General features: G+C 36.1%; 1 protein-coding gene across 1 annotated transcript in view; it reads right to left on the bottom strand.

Moving 5' to 3' along the window:
- The window catches only part of cntn5 (contactin 5), a 204,115-nt gene that overhangs the window by 116,686 nt on the left and 67,671 nt on the right, over positions 1 to 19,758 (bottom strand). The window contains exon 5 of the mRNA XM_067388973.1: positions 17,413 to 17,616. Coding sequence (XP_067245074.1) covers positions 17,413 to 17,616 — 204 coding nt within the window. The remainder of the gene's footprint in view (positions 1 to 17,412; positions 17,617 to 19,758) is intronic.

The raw sequence follows: 19,758 nt of genomic DNA, 5'->3' as shown, positions 1-19,758 counted from the left end.
CATGCCAAATATTGGCTCTTTTTGGATTTCAACAGGTAGTAATAAGAGGCCGGAAAAGTTAAATGTACATATAAGGAACAGCTGGAGGACCAATTTGCAACTTATTAGGTCAATTGGCAACATGAGTGGGTATAAAAAGAGCCTCTCAGAGTGGCAGTGTCTCTCAGAAGTCAAGATGGGCAGAGGATCACCAATTCCCCCAATGCTGTGGCAAAAAATTGTGGAGCAATATCAGAAAGGAGTTTCTCAGAGAAAAATTGCAAAGAGTTTGAAGTTATCATCATCTACAGTGCATAATATCATCCAAAGAAAACCAACCAGGCCGGAAAACCATACTGGATACCCATGATCTTCGGGCCCTTAGATGGCACTGCATCACATACAGGAATGCTACTGTAATGGAAATCACAACATGGGCTCAGGAATACTTCCCGAAAACATTTTTGGTGAACACAATCCACCGTGCCATTCGCCATTGCCTGCTGAAACTCTATAGGTCAAAAAAGAAGCCATATCTAAACATGATCCAGAAGCGCAGGCGTTTTCTCTGGGCCAAGGCTCATTTAAAATGGACTGTGGCAAAGTGGAAAACTGTTCTGTGGTCAGACAAATCAAAATTTGAAGTTCTTTTTGGAAAAATGGGACGCCATGTCTTCCGGACTAAAGAGGACAAGGACAACCCAAGTTGTTATCAGCGCTCAGTTCAGAAGCCTGCATCTCTGATGGTATGGGGTTGCATGAGTGCGTGTGGCATGGGCAGCTTACACATCTGGAAAGGCACCATCAATGCTGAAAGGTATATCCAAGTTCTAGAACAACATATGCTCCCATCCAGACGTCGTCTCTTTCAGGGAAGACCTTGCATTTTCCAACATGACAATGCCAGACCACATACTGCATCAATTACAACATCATGGCTGCGTAGAAGAAGGATCCGGGTATTGAAATGGCCAGCCTGCAGTCCAGATCTTTCACCCATAGAAAACATTTGGCGCATCATAAAGAGGAAGATGCGACAAAGAAGACCTAAGACAGTTGAGCAACTAGAAGCCTGTATTAGACAAGAATGGGACAACATTCCTATTCCTAAACTTGAGCAACTTGTCTCCTCAGTCCCCAGACGTTTGCATACCATTATAAAAAGAAAAGGGGATGCCACACAGTGGTAAACATGGCCTTGTCCCAACTTTTTTGAGATGTGTTGATGCCATGGAATTTAAATTTTTCCCTTAAAATGATACATTTTCTCAGTTTAAACATTTGATATGTCATCTATGTTGTATTCTGAATAAAATATTGAAATTTGAAACTTCCACATCATTGAATTCTGTTTTTATTCACAATTTTTACAGTGTCCCAACTTTTTTGGAATCGGGTTTGTATTATGTTGTTCAGTTTCATCAAAAACATAATTTCAATGGTTGTTGTATGTATTGCAGATGTTCCGAAATTAAATATCTGGTAAGTGGTGTTAAAATCTTAATGCTCTGTCGCATTCTAAACATTACTCTAAACCTAACCAATAGTGTTATTAACAAAAGTAAATATGAGATAAAAACACATTTTCCATGCCATTTTAGCTTTGTGTTTAATCTCTTTTATCGTGACCGCATCACAAGTGTAATGCTATAGCATGTAAGCTACCGATCAAGTTTACTACAGTATGTCAGAAAACCCATAAATAAGGAGCAAGTTATATGATGCAAACACCCAAATGTATTATTTTACAAAGCATGCACTATAGTAAAAGTATAGTATTATGCATTTGATGCATTTACTATCCCACGAGGTATCCCATGAGGTGGATGATAGGTAAGAAATGCAAGTGTAGGTTACATGACAACATGGCGGATGACCATGTTGCATTAAAAATCATAAGTAAATTATTTTACTTTACACTTCAATAGTAAAATTGCAATATTTATGTCTTAATATATCTTATCTTAATGAAATATTGTCATTTGCAAGAACTGAACACTCAAGCTTTTATTGTGTCGAAAACTGCAGGGAAGCTTTTTAAGTTTTTGTATCAACAGGGTTACAAATACTGGTAACACTTTATTATAGGGAACACAAATAAACTATTAACTACAACTTTCCCCTCAATAGACTCCTAATTTACTGCTTATTAGTAGTTATTAAGGTAGTTGTTGAGTTTAGTTATGGGATAGGATTAAGAATGTAGAATAAGATCATGTAGAATAAGGCATTAATATGTGCTTAATAAGTACTAATAAATAGCCAATATTCTAGTAATATGCATGCTAATGAGCAACTAGTTAATAGACCCTAAAATAAAGTGTTACCGAAATACTTCTAATTACAAATCAACAAAAATATATGAAATTCTGAAAATAAAATGTAACATGTAATGTATATGAATTACAACACACTGCAGTATCAATGTATCGATACTACAGAAAATTTACAGTGTGTCCTGGCTGCACTTACATCTGGCTTTTTGCACTAAGTGCAAATAGTCTGCCTTGTTGACAGAGGCTATTTACTAACTCCACCCTCCGTCTTATTGTAGCCAGACAAAATTACAAAAGAAGCCCATCTGATAACTACAGCAGTGTTGTGGAGAGTAAAGCCACTTTAGACATTCTACTAATTATAAGTAACTGTCAGCTAACTCTCAAGAGTATTAGTAGACTGTTAGGTTGGGGTTAGGGTTAGTAGAATTTGTAGAAGTTGATGTTGACATCTATTAGCAAAGTTACTTATAGTGAGTAGAAAGTCTTTTGGTGGACATTCAAAATAAAGCATTAGCAGACATTAAGCAGCCAGTCTACCGATATTCTAATGACTGGTAGTTGCAAAGTTACTTAGCAGAATCTCAGAAGGTGGACTATTAAAATAAAGTGCTACTGAGTGATTTTATACTGCAATCAGTTAGCTCTGCAACATAAAATTCTACGGGGCAGCACACCTCTAAATATCTCAGTTTGTAGGTGTTGGATCAGCACATTACTCACAACTTTTGCCCCTCTCACATGAAATTCCACCTTGGCATCTTCCCGGTTGCTTTTTGGAAGCCTGAACTCATTAATAAAAGCTTGTGACAGGAAGCTTGTGCTTCCTCTGCACTCGGCCTATGTTTTATTTTTTCTTTCGGTTCATGTAGGTACTTTGTAGGTTTAGCAGAGGCCTGAGGTGCTATTATATGATGGATTGCATTGCTCACATGAACTCTATCGCCTGAAATATCCAGAGCAGCTGCTCTAGAACATTGACCTCACAATCAATAGTGCAACAGCCCAAGACATTTTATAAATGTGACAACTGCACATACAGCAGCACCAAAAGATCCTTGGACTTATTAGCCAGACTTAAACGGATGTCTTTGCATTAGATTACAAAATATCAAATACATATATATGGATAATATTATATTATATTATATTATATTATATTATATTATATTATATTATATTATATTATATTATATTATATTATATTATATTATATATTATATTATGATATATGATATTATGATATGATATATGATATATGATATGATATAATATAATATAATATAATATAATATAATATAATATAATATAATATAATATAATATAATATAATATAATATAATATAATATAATATAATATAATATAATATAATATAATATAATATAATAACCTCACATGCATCTTCTGATATTTATATGATTATGATGTATATGATTTTGGTATTTAAGTTCAAGACATTTAAGATTTAAGATATCTAAGGTCTGCAACTCAATGAAGTATGTCTTAAGCATCCTGATATTTTTTAAGGGCCACTCTAAATGTTAAATGAAAGTTCATCCTCATACAGTATTCATAACTATCAAGATATATGGGCTAAAATCATAATTATGTGCTATAGAAATATGCATTTTAAACCCTTTAAAGCCTGCAGTATCATATTTGATACGCAAAAAAAAAAAAGAAAAAGAAAAAAAGGAGAGGGGGGTGGGGTGGGTTATCAGCTTGATCAAAACTGCTAAAAAACGTGTTGTACACAATCTTCAATATTCCTTCTGCCCACGCACAGCTTTTTTCTTTTTTTTTTAGACTTTTCTAAAAAAATATCTCCTTTAAGGTCATGGTATATATGTGTCTTTTTGCTGTAAAAGTAAATGTAAGAATACATGAAGAGTATGGTTCCAAAACGCAATAAGCACCATTTATTTTTTTTTATTTTTTTTAATGAGTTTCCACCAAAATCTGTATTGTATCTGGTCGGTATTGAAAAGTCAAATTTTAATTTGACTCAAAATGCGATATCCGCTGTGGTATTCTGTCATGTTTTCTCCCTTTCTTTCCAAACTGCGACAAACGCCAATCTCCCTTCTCTGCAGAATATGATACATCCGCTCAACCAATCACAGTGCACCATTCCACGCATTGTAAACAGTAATGGCGGCGCTCTGAATACACCTGGGGCCCGTTTCAGAAAAGAGGTTAAGTGAAAACTCTGAGTATGTTAACTCTGAAATGAGGGAAACTCTGGGTTTTCCGTTTCATAATGGCAGGTATGTCAAACCTGAGAAAGCAGGGTAAGTCAAGACCGTTTCTGAAAAAGAGGTAACTCAGAGTCAGTTACCATGGTAAATTACTCTGTGAACCTAACCTGGTCAAAAGCAGGTTTTCTTCAGAGTTTCTTTCGGTCTCCTCTCACTTTTTAAAGTGCAAGTGATGTGTAAATAGTTCATTCATTCATTCACGCTGCAAAAATGCTTTTCTTACTGAGTATTTTTTGTCCTATTTCAAGTACAAATATCTAAATATTCTTAAATCAAGATGGATTTTCTATTTAAAACAATGATATAAGATATTTAGTCTTGTTTTCTTTTTAGAAAATGTTCTAAAAGTGGAAGTAAATTGCCTAACGAGTGTTTAATAATGATAAAATAATTTACACTCTGTTATTATTGCATCCTGTTAATGTACAACAACACTGAGGTGCAAATAGTATGTATCTGCCACTATAAGATATAAATAGCATCTAATTACTATTTACACTTATAGCAGAGAACTGCTACTTTTAGCCTACATGATAAATAGAACATAATTTGCAAAATAAAAAAATTCACTTAAATTATTATTTTTTTTCTTTTTCTTTTTTTGCATGTGGGATACCATGAAAATTAATATTTGTTCAATAACTTACCGTTCTGCTAGTTTTCACCTTTGATATTATAACAGTGAAAAGAATTAAACTTGCATTGACGTCATTTTGTCACGTGCTGTTGCCATGGCGAATCGTGGTATTGGAGCTCCATTGATAATGGCTTTTCATAGTCGTGGTGCACGTGCTTAACTCCGAGTCAACCTACTCAGAGTCGATTGAACTAACTCAATTCAGCTGTTCTGAAACCAAAAACTCAGAGATTTATAGCGTTTTGGAACCAAACTCTTCACATTTTATATCGGTAGTAATAGTTCAACACTTTCTGGACTGAAAAGAACAAAAAAAAAAAAATAAATCCTGATTATTCATACATGATTCTTAGGAAAAATGTTAAAACATGACTATCAATTATAATACATCAGGCTTTTGAGGAACATTTATTTGTTCGTCTCTTAATCATCATTTTATTGCATTGCATTATATATTTTGTTCCCCACAATAAAAACTACAGATATTTGAACATAAGACTAAGCATTTAAATATCATCTTACTAAGAAATGTTATTGGCAAATATAGATTGACAACAAAATATTTATTTTATGTAAATAGTCTACTGTACTATTATAGAAATCTCATAGATTTAAATTACATAAGCTATTAGAATTTTATCTTATTTTTGGCTGTATAAATATCAGCAACTGCACCAAATATTTAGCAAATAATAATACTTTTGCTCAGTTCGGGCCTCTGAATAAAAATAAATGTTTTTTTTTTCCTCCTCAATAATGAACTCCATATTCTCCTATATCATATAAGAGCCATAATTATATATATCTTATAAAAAAAAAATTGACTATTATATATCTATCTGACTATTATCTGACTATTGAAAATCTGACTATTATTTCATATGTCAGGCTTTATAGGGTTAAAGGATGAGCATGATTCATAATGCATTCATAAATTTCATCTATTGTACAACAGTAAACAATCTCCTGGATTTACAATTCAGCACAACAAAGCTCGAGGGATCACAGCAAACAGGTGCCACGGTAAGGCAAACCCAGTAGCTGCCAGTGACAAAGAGAGGGAATTCTCCACAGTAGCTCGCATGACAAGCTGCTAAACTAAATTATTTTGCAAGTACACTACAGAGGCCACTGGGAAACGGGGCGAGAGAATTTGTCCTCAAAATAGAGCACCATGCTGGAGCCTAATTGATGAGCAGAATTCCGTGGAATGCAGTGGAATCTTGAATGGCTGCATTTCACTTCTGCAGTCATAGCCGGAGGGCACAGATCCTTTGTTTATTCAGGCGGATGTTGTGAGGGCCCATCTATATCCATTTGCTGAGAGATATGTCAGCTGGCATTGAGTAAGTCTGCAATTACGAAAGGAAACACTCCCATTCAGGGGCCTAATTATCATTATCAGTCTTATTAAATGGGAAACTGGTGTATGAATTTTACATGAGAAAGTATTTCTTTCCTTTTAGCACTTTGAAGAATATAACAAATATTGCAATTGTGCCATAATCTAGAACATGTTTCGACCACCTTCAGTGAATGCCAAAGACTATGAAAAAAGGGATCCAGTTCAGAAACAAGATCCATTTAATGCTGTTTTGATGTTTTTAAGACCCCTGCAAACAAAACAAAACAAAACAAAACAAAACAAAACAAAACAAAACAAAACAAAACAAAACAAAACAAAACAAAACAAAACAAAACAAAACAAAACAAAACAAAACAAAACAAAACTGGCCATAGCAAATCATCTACTATATTAAAGCAATATCACACAAGCAAGCATGTGTTATGGCGATATATCACAACTGTGCTGATACGGAACCATTACACACTCATGCACTCATTATTTTTTACAACATTCCAGTCTACAAGTTTATAAAAGTGTAAGAAAATCCAAGGAGTGTTCCAAAGACTTTACAGGATACATGATCTGCTATTGCTAGTTCAAAAGATGTCCAAAACTTCCTGAATCAGCATTTGCGTTATTTGTTTTGTGCCTAAATGAATCAGTTTTTTTGAACAAATCAGTTGAATAAATGATTCACATGATTCAATCATAAAGAGAGTCACTTGTTTCGTGCCTAGAGGAATCAGCATTACTAAATGAATTAGTTGAATAAATAATTCAATGACTCACTTATAAAGACAGGTCACATTATTCATTATTCATTCATACCTGAATTAATCAGGCTTTTTTTTTTTTAATGAATCTGTTGTATGAATGATCCAATGACAGTCTCATAATGCTAGTCGGTTTTCATTCCTGAATGAATAAGTGTTGTTAAAAGAATAAATGTTGAATAAACTGAGTTGAATAAATGATTCAATGACTTACTCATGAAAAAAAAATACACTTTTTGTCAAACTATCCCCAAACTAAACAGTTTTTGCACCACCATGTAGGGTTTCTCATGGAGGTATGTAAATCTCTCTCATTTAGCTTTCAATTTGCACGTTTGCTTTGGTTTAGTCATTAGAAAATAGATGTGAAGCCCAGCATTGGGATAATGGGTTTTTCATTAGCAGTTGGATGTAAAAGCTTTAAACATCTGATGGATACCCAGACTTTCATCAGGTGATTGTTCTGTATGGCACAACAAAAGAAAGGGAAAATTGCATTGCACAAAACTACCTCATTCCATGTTAATAAATGGATTAAATTGTGATTTGAAAATAGGCATCGCAACACAAAAAGGTCTCACGTATTTGTTTCAGCACAGCTGGCCTAGAATTCAGTCATATCAATTTCAGCCCTTCTAGACGCTAAATAGGATACGCAGAAAATGCATTGCGGCATAAACCAATGAAATATTGCAAATTCATTATATACATGGGATTGCTTTGGAATCATAAATGTGTAACAAGTAAGGAGATTGAGATTGAAATTGAAAAGTTGTTTGGGGAAAAAAACTGCTATCATAAAATAGGCTATAAATGTGCTGTAGATTACAGCTGTAGGCGAGGGGTCAGAGATTGGCTGGTTAGTTTTGGCAGTTAGTCCCTGATGGCCTGGTAGATGCTGTGCCTACAGCATTCTGTGGGCAAAACGCATCATTCTTCATTGATGACCATTTAAAAGCAGCCTTCACTATTTCTTAACTCTTTGTCAGTCTGTGTATCAGTCATGGGGATATTTCAGAGAATCTTTCTGCAGGTTACATTGGTATGTGAAAACCAATAAGTGAATCCTTTGAATCATCCATTCAATAAATTCGTTCAAAAATGCTAATTCATTCAGGTTTTCAACATGTGTTTCCCAATGTGTTTACTTATGCATTATTCTATGCCATTTTGTAGAATAAGTAGTGTGAATATAAATAATCGTTGAATGTTTCACACTTCAGAGACTCATCTGTCACAGTTTTTATTATATAGCAGAAGGAGAGGGGATATCTGACTCTGATGCTGAATGACACTGATTCATTAAGGAACAAAACAAGCTATTGTCTCTATGAATAATTCACTCAGCCGATTTGTTGAAAAATGCTGATTAATTCTGGTGCAAATCAAGTTTTCATCATTTACTCACTCTCATGTAGTTTCCCCCCTAATAAAACAGGTCTATAAATGGGTATGTTCACACTGCTCTTTTCCATATCAAAATGAAAACTGGCCAAAAGGTGGCATAAAGTTGCCAAAAAGTGGTTCATACATATTTTCCGTTATGTATTCTAAGTCACCTGAAGCCATGCAATAGACTTGAATAGTGCATGAATAACAGAGGCTACTTTTATGATGAATTTAGGTGTTTTTGAAGCTTGACAGCCCCTGGCTACCATTTACTTTTATTTTATGGAAAAGAGCAGTGTGAACATTCTGATAAATTTTTATGTTCCATAAAATATTGAAAGTAATTTGGGTTTGCAACAACATGAGGGTGAGTAAAAAACTCCTTCAAGACAGAAGTGGACAGTGTTGGAAACAAATGACTGTTAGGGCCCTCGTCATTTGTAACTGAAGAAAGGTTAGAATGTATGATCATGTGAGTCATCACATCATTTCACTTCCCATTAAAATCACAATTATGAGATGTGTCATGTGACGATTCATTCTGCAGTCCACAGTGCACCTATTGAAGCATTTATATACATGCTTAGCACATGTCCACTCAATGTCTGAGCACATCACTGAGGCATAACTCATAAGACCTTTTTAAAAAGGTATTCCTGAAGGCCCAATAAATGTTAACTGTGACATCATGATGTGAAATGAAACAGCAGTTTGAGGGAAATGCCCGTTATTTAAGGTCATGCTGATTTCTTGCTTAATGTGGATAGAGCTTCTAGAACATGTATATGGTGTACTGGTAAATAATCTAATGCAGGGGTTTTCAAACTTTTTAATGCCAAAAACAATAATTTACCTGCAGCAACTTAACTATTATACTATTATACACTGCCAAAATCTTTGAACATTTCGTTTAAATACCGTATGAATGCTTCCGGCATTTCCATCATCAGTTTTGACATTATCATCGTGACACAAAAAACTATTTGAAATTTGATTTGAGCAGCCAGAGTATCCAGACTGAGATGCATCTGTAAAACTCTGATTGGAACCGCATTTCAAACCACCTCCAAACGTGGTTTGAATCAGATAAAAAAAAAAATAAATAAATAAAAAATAAAAAATAAAAAAATCTGATTTTGTGTTTATTTTCGTGTCCAGACTTTCAAAAACCGACTTGGGGTGCGTTTCCCAAAAGCATCGTTAGCCAACTAACATCGCAAGTTCCGTCGTTACTTACATAGTTCAGCGATTTGGTGTTTCCCGAAAGCATAGTTCAAAAGAACATTTGCAAACTGCATCCCAGACTTGTGTGGTTGGAACGACAGCTCTCAAGCTGTGGTTAGAAGCATAGTTTCTTGTTTTTATGGCATGTGGATTTAATAAATCGTATCTTGAGCAAAATAAGCAAGCTGACATTAAGTACAATGTATATCTTTTATTTCGAATATATATACAAATGTCATTTATATATTTTAGTTTGTCAAGAGAGCTAAAGCACCGTTTTTGAAGAGTGCACATGTGCGTACGTGCTCTAGTACGTCAGAAACATTTGATTCAATCTGCAAATAAAAGCAAAATAACTGAGGAAAATGAGAATTAGTCATCTAATGCCATGTCCGTAATTTATAGCAGAAATGCTAGCATTAAATCAATCTCAAACTGATTCATTTAAATTTAGTTATTACTCCACCACCTGCGTGACGTCATTCACCAACGTGGTTGACCGACAAGTTTGCGACAATAGGGTTTCGGGAAACAGTCGTGACTAGCTAGTTGATTTGTTCAACGATGCATCGCACTATGGTAGTTCAGCAGCGAGTTACATCGTTGTTTGGGAAACGCACCCCTGGGCATGCAAAAAATCCGATTTTTGCTGGCAGTCTGAACATAGCCTAAGTGCAACATTTGTGACTTGTGGCTATACTAAGCCTAATTTGCATAGAAAAGAGGTCTGTTTAAAAAAGAATGACACTGGCTTTATTTAAATATGACTGCCACAGTGCTACACCAGTCACATTTTGAGCACTCAATCACATCATGTACGGTTATTTACAAGAGTGACAACTGAATTCTACAACTAAATTAACTCAAGGAAAATATCATCTAGTGACAACGGCATTTATATAAAATCCACATAATGTGTTTAGACCCTTACTAAACCACTAGATGTTTGTGTTACCCTCATATGGACACTGACAGCTTGTCTGAGATAGAAAAATAATAGAAACAGACGTACTTGTCTTGACTCTTTCACAAAAAAACAAGAATAAAGGACTATATTCTTTAAATGTACAATATATATTATTCTGCCATATCTACTTGATATAAGAACTTGGCAATAGTGATCAAGATTGACATTAGGTGTTTAGCTAATGAGATGCTGTATTCTAAAGTGGAATACCTGTTTATTCATTTCTGTTCATCAATCATCCCTTCGCAAAGACACGCCCCCCTTAGTTACTGTTGCTTTGTCCGACAAGCCATGGCACTGTCATGCCACACACAGTGAAAAATAAATTGCGGAGCAAAGAGGACACTGACAACATGTCGACAGACAAGACAGAGCAGGTTACTTATGATATTAAACAAAGTCCCAGCTTTCAAGTTGTGTAATTTGTTAAGAAATTCGAACAATAAAAACTGTTTTGTGGCTCTTTTATGTGTTGTGACAGATCGCTGTATTGCGTCAGCTCAAGCGGCTCGTGAACCGATCATCTCTTCCTACTAGTTAATTTATAGCACCAAATAAACATGAATGAACATGAGAAGGAATGTTGTTTCAAACGCAGAAAGACATAAACACACAACATTTTTCAAGTTCAAGTCCACCGAGGTTAATCTTCTAACTCCTGACTGCTTTGTCAGACAAAATGGCGGATTCGGGGTTATGATTGGTTAGATCGTTTGTCAATCAAACTCCTGGTGAAGGGTCCATTTTTACAGCAAACTCTAATTTCTGGGCATTCCATCGACATACAGCAGTGGTTTATCAACCAGGGGGCAAGGGCCCACTATGGGGCCTTAAAAAGCTTCTAAGGGGGCCTCAAGATGACTTAAAATAATTTAAGTCATCTTGAGTCATCTGTTTTGTCTTAAATAAGTCATCTGTTTTGTCTTAAATAAGACAAAACAGAGAACATGTTTGGGAAATTTTTCGTGGTTTTGTATTTCTATTTTGTTGTATTTATTCCTTACAATCATTATGATGTTTGATATAATTTGGCTGTTTTTGGATAATGTTGTGCATTTATATTTTGAATAATAATTTTTGTAATAGTATTTTTTTATGTAGTCTGGTATACTTACGGATTTATGTGAAGGTTAGTGTACATGATTGTTTTTTATGCTATTGAGGTATATTTTTTTGAATTTACTTTACTGGATGAAATATGTTAATTTAAAAAAATAAAATAAATAGAATCAGGTGTTCTACTGTCTGTTACGTCAAGTTTTTTACGTTATAAATATGTCAATATTGTACATTTTTGTGTGTATGAAAATGTAAGTAAATGTATGTGTGGTAGAACCACACTTTACGTAAAAATACACACATATTTTCATATGTTCATGTTGGAAAAAAAAGCTAAAACAACTAAAATTCAAGATATTTATTATTATTTGTTTATTTTATAACAAATATACGTCTTTCTAGTTTTGCCAAGCTATAAAATATTTGATCAGTTTTCAGGTTTGGGGGCCTAAATCAAAAAGGTTGAGATCCACTGGCACAGTAAACATAGTAGTCATGATTGAAAACAAGACAAGGATTTTGCACAACATGCATGCATTTTGTGATTAGAAAAGCATGTACACATGACATTATTAGAAAATGAAACATCAACACTATCAGTATGCATTTTTCAAGACTCTTGTTGACATTTAAAATCTTATTTAAAACGTGACCCAACATTTGTAGCTCAACAATTGTACTTTTGCTCTTCGAATCCAAGGACACTGAAATGTGTCTCTCCTATAAATGAATGACAATGATGAAGGCCTCAGAAATGCTTGACCCTCTACTTAAAAATGCTGCCCCGTTCAATGTCCAAGGCCAAGCGGGAAGGACGAGTAATCCCAGCACCACCGAGTGTTTTGTGGGCTCTCCAGCTCTGTGAGAGTTATTGTTCCATCTGAGTCGCATCTATTAAGGTGCGATTCATCACATAAGTACAGAAGGCCTCCGCTGCCTTTGCTGTTTCTCCAAAAGGGAGTGGGTGGGGAAGATGCATGACTTGCCCTGAAGGTGCAGTCGAGCGCAGATGCAGTTGGGCAGTTTTGATTAAGAGCGTCTTAGCCAAGGGAAGGACATAGGTGAAGCGCTTCACCTGCGCATTCCGGCACGGAGCCTCTCGTGCAGTTAATTATCATCCTGTCACAGCAGAGAGCACAAATTACGGGCCGTGGATTGGTAAGCTTTCAGAGGACTGGAAGAACGGTTGAAAGTGTGGCAGTTTGAGCTTGGCCGCGGGTGCCAAAATCATTTTCAGGCTTTTAGGCGCAGCCCGCCGAGTCGTTTAACTGCCGAACGCATGATGCTTCCCACACAACGCCTGCCAAGCGAACACTGCGTACGTCAGGCGTGGAATGAATAAAGATTCCCATCATCCGTGCTTGTGTTACGGGTGACTAACCTCTCGCTGAACCGGCTCTCATTCCACACAGCCTTCTACGAGACCCTGACTGTACGGTAATTGTCAAATGCAGCTGCCACAAAGCAATTCATCCTGCCTCTACCACCTGTGGTTCTGAGAAATCTCTCGAGACTTTTCTTTTCCTCTCTAGCCTTTAGCTACCCGTCTCTGCTCTTTCTTTCACTTCCAAGTGCGACTGGAGAATGTGACGCTACTTGCATTTGCAATCTGTGCTAACGAGAGGCGCAAATCCAATTTAGTATGCTAATGCGCTTAGATGCGTTATGTCTCCGAGGAGCGTTTCTCAACAACAAGGTTATGCAAATGCCGAAGAGCATGCCGAAGGGGACGTGGCGCCCTCACAAAGGACGTGCAACATTAAGCAACGTAGGCAAAAACAAGCTTTCAGGGCACTGTAGTCCTTTTAGCCTGGCTGCTCTGGGATTGCGTTTCCAGGGCGGCTGACATTGACGTGTACCGACGGCAGGTGATCTGTGTGGTATGGAAAAATGCCTGAAGTGACAGTCGGGTGTTTGGCTCCCATGCTTGGCCCATGGGAATCTGCTATTAAAGCTCAGCTACAGCCCATTCTGGAAGAGGACCATTGATTCGGTTAATTTTATGCTGGAAAATGATTTCCCCTATGGCCAGTTTCACCAGAACGCATTGTCTGTGGAAAAAGTGCTCTGAAGCAAAAGATAAAGCACTCATGCTCTCTGTTTAATGTGGATGTTTGGAATTCATGACACTTTCGTTTGGCCCTAAAGGCCCTTCGTGCAACGAGAATGAAGAACAGAGAATGAGACACATAAACTACATATATAAGTCAGGCATCTCATTAAATCGGCTTCACATGGCATTAAAGCATTAATGTAGACAACTGACCCGGCTTGTCAAACAGCTGAAAAACTGCCACATTTCCTTTCAAGCCTGATTTGCAGGCACATTCATTATTTGTAGCCTTCTGAGATATTGATGGACTTTTTCCTGGATTGTGATCCAGAGCTTCAAAAAAAATCTCACAAGTCCAGCTGTCTTGTGCCTCAGCACATTTAGCATCTTTACTATGCTGTCTGTCTGTACACTGAACATGATTTGGTATAAAATTTACTTTGAAACAAATTTTACTGTATATATTCTCACTATTAACCTCACTATTAACTAACTAACAACTATGACTTTTGCTTTAATAAACTCCTAATTGCTGCTTATTAATAGTAGTTGTTAAAGGTGCAATAGGACATTTTCGGAAAAGCTAGCATTAGCAAGCTAGCTTTCAAATCATAACATCCCACCCTTCCTTCGGAGCATCTCCAAAGCCACACCTCCTCCAAAATGCATGAAGGCAAAGCATCACAAGAGACAGCATTAAACTACCTCATGTCTCAAAGCACATAGCATTACAATAATAATGAACGTAAACCTGACTGCTGCAGATTAATTTCAGTGTTGATAAACACATAATTCTTAGTCTAAGGATGTGAACAGCTTTGGTTAGAACATCACAGGTTGCCAACTCTTAATCACGGTAGTTATGGTGTGAATGCAACGTAAGCTTGTTGTTTTAATTAGGTAGGAACTGTAAAATGTGGCTGTTGTTTGTTTGCGGTGCTCCGTGACTAACGTCTGTCTACATCAGGGGTGTCCAAACTCGGTCCTGGAGGGCCGTTGTCCTGCAGAGTTTAGCTCCAGCCACAATTAAACACATCTAAACCAGCTAATCAAGATCTAACTAGGGCAAATTCCAAATGACATTTTGCTCCCTTGAAGGGCACTTCGAGAAGGGGACACCATTTGTAGGAGTGTTCCAAATGAAAGTGAACAAGTGAACCCCTTCACGAAGGGCCCTTCCACAATGCTGTTAGTGAAGGCTATATGCGATGATCACTTCTAGGAAGTCTTTTTATTATTTATGTCATGTGACCTAGCGAATACTTGTGATTCATTTTAAAGCCAGATGGCGGGAGAGTTTGAGTTAACTTACAAACAAAGCAATTCATGTTGTTTTGTTTTTTTGGTGACATATTTCACACATTTTTGTCATTTTATGTTTAAATACGTTTCATATGGTAGAAATGTGTTAAGTAATGCAGTGTCTAAAGATGAGACAGCAAGTTTTAAAGTTGAGAACAGAGAAATACTCACACATACATAGGCATATAACACATATTTTAAAAATGTATATAAAAATGTATCTTTATTTGCAGAAGCTATGTTAACAGCAATAACAAGAAATTTTCTGTAATTTTCTCCAATTTTCTAATCAGCTGACACCGTGCTGCATTGTCATGGGAACATCCCAGTGAAGATAATGAGGAAATTACATGTCTTTCATTGCTCCCTTTGCCAAGTTTATTCCAAACGGCGACATAATGGCACACAAGTGCTCTGCTCCCTCCAAAGTCTCCATTTCCCTTCCGTTTGGAATTTGCCCAAAGAAACATCCAGGCAGGTGTTTTAGAGCTGGTTGGAGCTAAACGCTGCAGGACAGCAACCCTTGAGGACCGAGTTTGGACACCTCTGGTCTACATAAACTCGGCATAGCATGAAATGAACTGATGATATATGATGTCTGCATGAACAGGGTGCGTGAGGGTATATGTTGACAGGCAGGTATTATTTCATTCGGACCAAATAAAATGATTGAATGAACATTTTATGGTCTTACAACTTACACAGAAGATATGCATTTAAAAAAAAACAAAAAACATTTAGACCATTTAACATAGTGATTGCTATCAGGATATGAGGAGACTTTCAACCAGAATAACAAAAAAAAAATGTTTCTGTAGAGAATCGCCTATTGCACCTTTAAGTTTAGGTATTGGGTAGGATTAAGGGATGTAGAATATGGTCATGCAGAATAAGGCATTAATATGTTCTTAATAAACAGCCAATATCATAGTAAAATGCACGCTAAAACGCAACTAGTAAATAGTGAGAATTGGACCCTAAACTAAAGTGTTACCATATATACAATGTAAATGTCACACATAATGACAAAGAAATGCCACATAACACATTGAATTAAACATGGCATGTTGAGGTAGAAAATACAGAAACAGTATTTTCAGTATTTACATCTAAATTTGTTTTTAATCGAAGTTATTTTAAAAAATAAAGTCAAAAGTAATAAAGTTAAATAATATTTATGGACTTTTAGCTAGCACACTGCTATGCAGTTGCAACAGTGTAATAGGTGGTTAAAATCAAAACAGCCCAGCCCAAGTTTCCATGATAGTCTGTGAATATGACTCGGATCCAAACTTCAATATAAGTCCATTGATTTTACCCCCTATTTTATTATGCACAAGGCCAAAATTATACACCTGATTGCACCTGAAAAGTAACAGCACATCTGAATACTAGATCACTGGGTTACATGTAAAATGTGTACTATATGTTATAATATATAGTGCTATCTCACAAAATCTTTAAAATATTCTGACCTATGTTTTCATTTATATCACCCCTTGTGCCAGCTGAAGCTGCACAGTCATTTTTTTTTTTTTTCTTTGAAGGCATGGGCTAAAATGGTAAAATAATGTCTCAATTTAATTTATTAGCAAAGAGACTTCATGTCATGGTATTGATTCATCAATTTTGTTCACCTAGAGAGGCCGCTTGGCATCCAGCCTAGTTCTGCTGTGCAGGTGAAGGGGGTTTAGGGAGCAGGCATGTGTGTGTGTGTGTGTGTGTGTGTGTGTGTGTGTGTGTGTGTGTGTGTGTGTGTGTGTGTGTGTGTGTGTGTGTGTGTGTGTGTGTGTGTGTGTGTGTGTGTGTGTGTGTGTGTGTGTGTGTGTGTGTGCTTTTGTTTATATTACATTGTGGGGACCAAATGTCCCCATGATGTAATATAAACCTGAGTTCACCTACATCGTGGGGACCAGCCAGCGGTCCCCACAATGTAAATGGGTTTATAAATCATATAGAATGAGTTTTTGTGAAAAAGTAAAAGTTTGCACAGTTTCCTGTGAGGGTTAGGTTTAGGGGTAGGGGCAGGGTAGGGGGATAGAATGTACAGTTTGTTCAGTGTAAAATGCATTGAAGTCTATGGAAAGTCCCCACAATTCACAAAAACAAACATGTGTGTGTGTGTGAATCGCGTGTAATATCTCACCATCTGTTTTGAGAGTCAGGGGCGTCGGTGGGCTCAGGACCCTGGCGTTGGTCACAGTGTTCTTCACTTGGCACACGTAGCTGCCCACGTCCGAGGGCTGCACCTTGGAGATATACAGATTTCCCGTTTCTTGCGAGATGAATCGCCGGCTGTCCTCTGCCACGAACGAGGGGAGCTCATTGAACACCCAGCTGTAGATGATCTCTGCTGGGGCAAGAAGGAGAGCAAGCAGATGAGCTGAAAGAACAGCGCACATGTCCCTAAGGAAATTCCTGTCTAAATCTGCATTGTAGTGCGCTGACCTTGTCAGAGCGAGGGCTCATAGGAGAGGGAGTCTGGGAGCTGATGTGTAGGTGATATGGATTAATTCAGTGCTCTCGACTACAGGGTTCAGGGTAATCATAACTTGCATGTTCGAAAAATGTACAAAGATATGGTTTTGTGTTTGCATACTATACTGAACTGCATTATAATGAGGTAAGTAACCTTGTGTCCACACCAGGTTCAACACAATAAATTGGAAAACACATCTCTTCCACACTATTTTTTTTTATCCTACCCAGCAGTGTTAGAGGTACCCAAGTCTCTTATTTGTTAAAAAATACAGTAAAAATTGTGAAATATTACAATTTAAAAGAATAATTTTCTATTTTAATATATTTTAAAATGTAATTTATTCTTGTGATGGGAAAGCTGAATTTACAGCAGCCATAACTTCAGTCTAATGTCATGATCCTTCAGAAATATATATATATATATATATATATATATATATATATATATATATATATATATATATATATATATATATATATATATATATATATATATATATATAAGTTGACATAATTAATTAAAAAGTATTGAAAAAAAAAAGTATTGAAGTTGTGCCCAAAGGTTATGTCAACCCTGTTACCACCATATTTTTTTGTTCTATAAATAATAATAATAATAATAATAATAATAATAAATGCTGTCATGTTGATGTTATTATCATATTCCACAAAGCAAACTCTTCATCTTATTATTTTGAAGCAAACTTTTCATCTTATTAGTCAGTAGGGGGTGATTTTTAAAATGTCAACCCTGTTACCATAATTTTGTGTAAACAGCTGATAATTAAAAACAGGATTTTTTTTGTTTGTTTTTTTGTTAAATTTCAACATACAATTTTCTTTTTAAAGTTTGTAATTTCACAGACTGTTAAACTAAAATGAAAAACTGCCTAAAGACCTTGCTTTCTCTTCCATTATATTACATCATTTGAATGCATCACCCACAATATCTCTGTATCTAATCACTATATTAAAGATTAAGATTATGAGATTATTAAAGATTGTGGTTCTGAAGTTGCGAAACAAAAGTCAAGACACACAATCATTGCACGTTTGTGATCAATCATTACTGTCACTTCCGAGTACTCGGGCACATTTCTTATTCTGCATAGATATGCAGAGGAATGAAGTATTCTTTATCATGTCACATTGAGCTAGAAACCAAATGACAAAAGACAGGCTGTCAACAGAACAAAATTATGTGTGTTTTTCTGTAACTCTGAAGCAGTCATATTATGCCATATAAATCCAGGAGATATGAGAGAGCGGATTACTTCTCTGATCTCATGCTGTTTGCCTTATGTCGCTATATCGCAGTCACACAGACTTTCTCGCAGTGGAAAAGGAGAAAAGAAAGAGAGAGAGACAAACTTCCTCATGGTCCAAATGAATTTCCCCAAGACCAATTTATTCACCAAATAATTAAAGTATGAATTTCATAGACCATTGATTTCTTTTGCATAGTAAATACAGGTGCCGTGCTCCCGCTGATTAATCACTGAAGGATTGCCACTCTTTAAAGAGATTCCAGTTCAATTTTTCATACACAAGCGCTAATGTCACCTGAGTAAACAATGAATATTTATCTCATAAATAAAATTCAAAAGGACTCTCATGAAAGGCGTTCTCATAAAGCGCCAAACAATATAAATCACAATATTTCTAGCTGACGGCCTCAGTGCCTGAGGCTTGTGATACTGGTTTTTGAGCTCATGCCCTAGGTTTACACAAAGAGTTACGACTGTCAGCAACTGAGGAAAGATGAAGTTATTGTCAAAGGGTATGTTTATATGACAACAATGTACTAAAAATGGAAAAGTTTTTAATTTGCGTTTTTTTGCGTACAGACAGTCATAACGATCCCCGTTCACATGGATCCGCGAAAAATGATTAAAAACTTGTATCATGCCAGGCCAGTGGTTGGCGACGTCACTTTTTAGAGAAAAACTTTGCGCCTATAGACTGAACACATAATACGTATGCACATGACTTCACAGGTTTCACAAATTTG

The sequence above is a fragment of the Chanodichthys erythropterus genome, chromosome 7 (assembly GCF_024489055.1).
Source record: "Chanodichthys erythropterus isolate Z2021 chromosome 7, ASM2448905v1, whole genome shotgun sequence".
NCBI classification, from domain to species: Eukaryota; Metazoa; Chordata; class Actinopteri; order Cypriniformes; family Xenocyprididae; genus Chanodichthys; species Chanodichthys erythropterus.
The sequence above is the reverse complement of the archived record's forward strand: the minus strand, read 5'-3'. Positions and strand labels throughout refer to the sequence as shown.